The sequence below is a fragment of the Otolemur garnettii genome, unplaced genomic scaffold (assembly GCF_000181295.1).
Source record: "Otolemur garnettii isolate 467f Iridium unplaced genomic scaffold, OtoGar3 scaffold00111, whole genome shotgun sequence".
Taxonomy (NCBI): Eukaryota; Metazoa; Chordata; class Mammalia; order Primates; family Galagidae; genus Otolemur; species Otolemur garnettii.
This window is the reverse complement of record NW_003852506.1, coordinates 4,696,765-4,703,130: the sequence shown is the minus strand read 5'-3', so window position 1 is coordinate 4,703,130 and position 6,366 is coordinate 4,696,765. Positions and strand designations below refer to the sequence as shown.

The window sequence follows — 6,366 nt, the reverse complement described above, 5'->3', positions numbered from 1 at the left end:
GTTTGAGTTGAAATGACCTAGGGATCAACATCTCTCTGAAAGGGGTGTGTCAGAATCTTTGATTATACTTGGGAAATTTTCATTTATGATATGCTCTAGTAGGGCTTCCATTTTTCTGGGGAATTCTTCCCCTTCTCAGATACCTATAGTTCTTATGTTTGAATGCTTCATGAAGTCCCATAATTCTCTCTGTGAAAGTTCTGCTTTCTCATTCTTCTCTGCCTCTTTAATGACCTGTGTTAGCTCAAGAGCTTTATCCTCTATGTCTGAGATTCTTTCTTCTACATGGTCTAATGTGTTGTTGATACCTTCTATTGCATCTTTACGTTCCCTTATTGGCTGCTTCTATTTCTTAAGCTCCACTATATCCTTCCCATTTTCTTCATATCATTCATCTCTTATTTGATTCTGTTTTTAGATTTCCTTTTCATTATTTTCCTCTTTCTCAGAAATTTCTTTCATTGTTTTTGCCATTCATATTTTAAATTCCCTTTCTGTCATTTCTAACACTTCTTTGTAGGAGGAATCCTCTGCAGTAGCTACCTCACAAACAGGTGGGGGGCATTGCTCTCTTCTGGTTTTTCATGCTGGCGAGATTTTCCTGAAGTTTCTTTCTCATAAGTATTTTCTTTCTTTCTGTTTCCTTACCTTATTTTTTTCCTTTCACTTCCTCCTCTTTAAATTATCTTTCCTGTGACCTAAAAGGTGAACAGTGAAGAGCAAAAAGGGAGAAAAGATAAAGAAAAAAGAGAAAGGGGAAGGTTGACAAAAAGAAGAGAAGAACAGAAAGAAAGAGACAGGAGTAATAGTTGTGTATAGTAGGGTACTTTGACCCACATTTACACATCCCAGCCTCTGAGGAGAGAGGTTTGATGGGTCCTTTGAGGTCAGAAGCTCTTTGTCAGCCTGAGCAGACACAAGACCCCACCTCCACCAAATAGAGAAGAAAAACAAAAATACTATAAATTAAAACCAAACAAAACACCTTAAGGGATAAAATTGGATGGGGGGAGAATAACATAAGCATAAAAACTAGAAAAAATTGAGACCTTGTTATTGGTATTTGATCTCCATATATTGGAGAAGAAGAAGACCTTATATATATTATATATATATAGATAGATAGATATAGATATAGATATTACAAATATATATATATATACATACATACCCTCCATATATTGCCTGGCAAGGAGATCTCCTGGAGTATGAGACACTAATCACAAGACTGATAATAGGTGTATAAGAAGGAGGCTGGAAACATCTGTCTTGCTGAGTAGACCTGGTCCTATCTTCCTATTTTGCCCTCAATCTCCACAGCGTTGAGAGCCTAAAACTCTTATGAGCCTGCTTAACAAACATTCTTTGACCTTTACAAACTGTGTCCTTTGGCCATGCAGTTGCTTTTCCATGTAAGTGTGTGTTGCTCAAATCCCCCCACAAGTGGCTGCCCAGATTATCAGGCAGTCCAGAACTTGCCTCACCCTAGGGTCCCCAGGGCTGGTTCTGCAAGGGAGCTTTCCCAAAATGGCTGCTCCCAGTGTGCAGCCAAACAATGAGAGCTCCACTCTCTCTGGTGGCTCAGTTTTCGCCCCTGGGTGCTTTTCAAAATCACTTGCTTGCTCAGCCAACCTCTCTCAAGATAACTCAAGCAAGTGCCCAGGTCTAAAAAAAAGCACTCCCCCACAGGGCAGGCAGGCCCTCTTTGTCTGTAAACTGTCACCTCCAGCCTCTGCCAGCACACAAGTACTTGCCCTTGTGCTGCTTCTCCACTGCATCCGACCTCTTCCTGGGGTTCTGAAGTCTCCTGCTGCCTCTTTGTCTCCCCAAATGGATGTTTCTGTGCAGAGCCCATAAGCCAGAGGTGCCTGGAGTCCTTTCTCCCCCATCTCCCCAATCTCCCCACACACAGCTACAAAGAAGCTTTCTCTAGTCTGCCATCTTGCTCCACCCTCTGTCTCCCCTTTACTGACCAAAGCAATTTCTAAAGACAGAGCTTCATAGGTAAGGCTATTTAATTATTATTCTTCCAACAATCTATGGGGTTCAAATCTCACCATACCTGAGTTCTATAACAGTAGGAAAGAAAAAATGAACCAAAATGGAATTGTGTCACCAGTGAGAGGAGGAAGGAATTATTTTTACCATTCGGCAGCTAAGAAATGTTCTTATTTATAATCAGCAATAGAGAAACACCAACAATTGAAGTATATTGGGGTTAAATTTTGACTCTTTCTAGAAGGCTTTTTTAAACTTAAATATTGATATAAAAATGGTTATGCATCACACTATCCTGGTTGTACAGTCTAAAATCAGAATAAAATTTGGTTAAAGTCAACTATTACAAGTTGAAACTAGTTGATGAATTCAAGAGCATAACACAGAGTAAAATAAATAACCAGAACAAAAGTATGCATGCTGAATGAAATAAATTTATTAGGAAACTAACAGCAAAATCCCTTCCAACCCATACCCAATTCATAATACGTCCATGTAGAAGTTAATAATGCATAAGCAGAGCAACCTTGGGAGAAAACAACTAGCTTCACTGCAGAAATTCATGGATGGCAGAAAAATATATCTTGCTTCCTTTGGCTGTAGATGACTATCATCAGTTCAGCATTTCAGTGATTCGCCCAGCATCATAGAAGATGAGGACTTCAGCAGGAAGTCCACAAAAAAGATGGAAGACATATTGCCCATGCACATTGGGAGACAGGAAGACAGTCATTGCTCTTCAGGTTGTTCGATGGACTGAGAGTTGATTGGGAGTTCTATAGTTGCTGAAGCCATTGGTTCATTAGTAGGTGCTGTAGCCAAAGCCAGAGCCAGAGCCCCATGGCCTGCAGAAGCTGCCACCATAGCAACCACTCAGGTCGTTGAAGTTGCTACCACCAAAACTGTAGCCCAGGGAGCCATAGCCAGTGCATCCAAAACCATAGTTCAGGGGAGAACCCAGAGGCACAACACAGTTCAGTGGGGTGGCTCTGAAGGTCCTGTGAAAGTTGGTCCCATAGCAAGGATAGCCTGGGAAGTAGTTTCCACAGCAGAAGTAGCGAGTCATGGTGGCAGAAGCCTAGAAGGATTGGGATGGACTGTGAAGAATAAGACACCGAAGTGTGAATGAAGGTTTCCTTCTGTACAGGGCTTTATATACCTAAAGCTGGTGGACACAACATGCCAATCTAAACACGTCCCCATTGATTTGCATAAGTAACCTCATTATTCTCTAATAAAACACAAATAAAGGAACCCACAGACTCATTCCCCACATTTTTGTTGGCTTTTCTGGGTTCTAACTTCAAAGCTAGCAACCATACTTGACATGATGCAATTGAATTCTTTTTGTCAGTGTCCCAGAGTTTAACTACTGTTCTCATTGCATCATGTGGAACTCTTTAAAATCTTCTGATTATATTAATAAATTCCTCCCAATTGACAAGGCTAGAATGAAAAAAAAAAAAAGCTTTGGTAAGAATCTGAACACTTCAAATCAAGACAAATCCATATATTGAGGTCTTTTGTACATATATTTAAAACTGAACTTCTATGTCCTCTTGAAATCCACTCCATATCCCATTTATAAAAACAGTGGTGTACCAATTAATTAATGGATATATAGAGATATAGAGTTTCCTCTTGGGGTGAAGAAAAAGCATTTGGAACTATAATAGAAATGTTATTTGCAAAACATTTTGAATGTACTAAATACTATTGAATTGCTCACATTAAAATGGCTTGTTTTGTTATATATAGTTTACCTCAATAATTTTTTTTAATTTTTAAAAAGCATTTCTTCATATATCCATCAAAACCAGTCTTTTTACAGAGGCATCAAGGGCATCAAACAATAAGTTGACTATAGATAAATTACTAGTAATTTTCAGCTATTTTATTTACAAGCATCCTCTTTGTTAACATATATTTTACTTTGTGTGGAGAACATACAAGCTTTAGTTGTAAATTATCCTGAACATTGCTGAATTGTCTGGCTGTAGAGTTGCCACACTAGTGCTCAGTGAAATGATGCCCAATTTCAAAGTCATGTTATACCATGCTTGGTTCTTATTGACCTAGTAAAACAAACCTGAACGCCATGATCCATTGTGAAATACCAGTTATATTTAAGTATTCAGCACTTATTTCTGCTTGCATTTAGCCCTCTGTGACTATTTCTCATCATGAAGGTAAACCAAGAATTTGAGCTCAGCAAAGCTAAGTCCATACCAATTCAAATGTTTAATGCATAATCTTTTTTACATGTGAATAACATTCTATGTACTTCAAAGTAGAAAGAAAAAACTTCCTGGATACAATTCTTTTTGCTTATTGTCCTCTTAATGGGCAATACAGGTAAAACTATTTTCCTCAGAACATCTCTCTCCTTGTTAAGCCTCTGGCTCTCTCAGATTCTCTGACAGAAGAGCTTCCTACCTAACATTTTATAAGTGTATATGGTTTCTTTTATTCTACAAATTAACATGTCATAAAAGGTTTTTTTTTCTTTTCCTTTTTATTGTTGGGGATTCATTGAGGGTACAAGAAACCAGGTTACACTGATTGCATTCGTTAGGTAAAGTCCCTCTTATAACTGTGTCTTGACCGCAAACTGAGACCCCCACCCATTCCCTCCTTCCCTCTCTCTGCTCTCACCTTCCCCAGAGAACTAAAAAATAAGGCCTATTTTCAAATTCAGTTTGGCTGAATTAAAATGGTAAAATGCTGTGTCCTCAAGGGTGCAAATGATATAAACTCTACATCAAATAATCCATAAAAATTAAAAATATGTTTGTGAGTAGGAGAGGGCAGAGGTGACTAACAATTAAATGTGACCATGAAGTAGCTACTTGAAAAATCTAACTTTGCTGATTCTACCACACATTACAACCTGTAATTTGAAAATACTGCCACCAGGTGGCAGTAGTTTTCACTTACTCAGTTTGAACTACAGGGCTGGGTTTGGGAAAGCAGGCAAAGGAATCTCTTGAAAATCTTTGAAATTCAGAATTCCAGGAGCTCTCCTATCCCACCACCACCATGATATTCTGGAACTCTATATTTTTTAAGGAGTATCACAGATGATTCTCATGAATATATCATCCTGATAAGTTCTAGGACATTTTTACATGAGATTTTGAGAAAATTGTCTTTGCTTGGCTATATGAAATTGGAATGTTATCTCTGATTGGCAAGAGTATTCAGCTTCAGTCACAGGTGACCTATTTTCTTTTATTCTGGATGATAAAGATAATTAAAGAAAATGCCTGCGTTTGGCTTTTTCCCATTTCCCTGTGCTCTCTGCTTCTTGTTTTAGGACATATCTGATTAGAAAGGGAAGGTAATAGCACTGTGTCCATTCATATTCCCAGAGGTAAAACCCACCTGAGTGGCCTATGGTTTTGTTACCCCAAAATTATATTTTCTCCTTGCTTTTTTAAATGTTCCTATCTTCTATTAGACTTTCCTGGAGAAAATTATCTCCCAAGTATTTGATGGCTATTCAATAATTATATCTATTTTAAATACTCAAGTAGTTAAATGAATTACAACAAATATCCTTGGAAGATTCAAGGCTCTGTTCTAAACAATTTACACATACTTAATAATATATTTTACCTATATATGTAGTAAGAAGACTTACTGTACATTATTCCAAGCACTTTGACAAATGTTAATTCATTTAATTTTTATAATGATCTTATGATGTGGGCATTTGACTTTTTAAAAGAAAACTGAGTCCACAGAGTTTAAGTAAATTGCCAAGATCACATGGTGAATAGTCAGCAGAATCAAGCTTCAAACCCATACCATCTACCCCCAAAGCCATGCTCATAACTACTTTACTATACTGCCTTTGATAGGTGATTAATACTTTAAAGGGCTTCAGCTTATGAAGTGCTTCAGAGATACAATTCACTGCGTTATTTTCTCAAAGAACATATCAGTCAGGAAAGGCTAGTTTCTGCCTTCGAAACAGACAACCACAATCTCCGTGCTTGAAAAGGTCTGAGATTTATTTCATGTTTACGCACCACATCGCTCTTGGGTTGGTGGGTGTCTTGAATGCAATCATTCTTATTCAAAGATTTACTCTGACAGATCATCAATTACCTGAAATATCACAGACAGGAGAAGAGAATGTGGCAAATCATGTGCTAGCTCTTAAAGACTCTGACTAAATGTCATGCACCACTTCCACGCGCTTCTCACTTCCTAAGGCAGGTTTCACGGCCACCTCTAACTTCGTGGCTCATGAAGAGTGATCCTGCCAAGTCACCTGGAGGGAGAAAACCCATAATGTCTCAGAACATCAATGACTTTCATAGGGAGTTTATGTTCTTTACATGGGCTAAAATAATTTTAACA

The 6,366-nt window shown here is 38.0% G+C and overlaps 1 protein-coding gene across 1 annotated transcript; it reads right to left on the bottom strand.

Moving 5' to 3' along the window:
- Window positions 1–2,731: 2,731 nt before the first annotated feature.
- LOC100950850 (keratin-associated protein 7-1) lies at window positions 2,732–3,092 on the bottom strand. Its single transcript, XM_003797078.3, has one exon. It carries the CDS (start codon window positions 3,062–3,064, stop codon window positions 2,801–2,803), a length of 264 nt encoding a protein of 87 aa, XP_003797126.1. The 5' UTR covers window positions 3,065–3,092; the 3' UTR covers window positions 2,732–2,800.
- Window positions 3,093–6,366: the final 3,274 nt, after the last annotated feature.

Excerpts from the sequence above, each read along its gene's own strand:
- LOC100950850 (XM_003797078.3), bottom strand. The coding sequence starts at position 3,064 with ATGACTCGCTACTTCTGCTGTGGAAACTACTTCCCAGGCTATCCTTGC.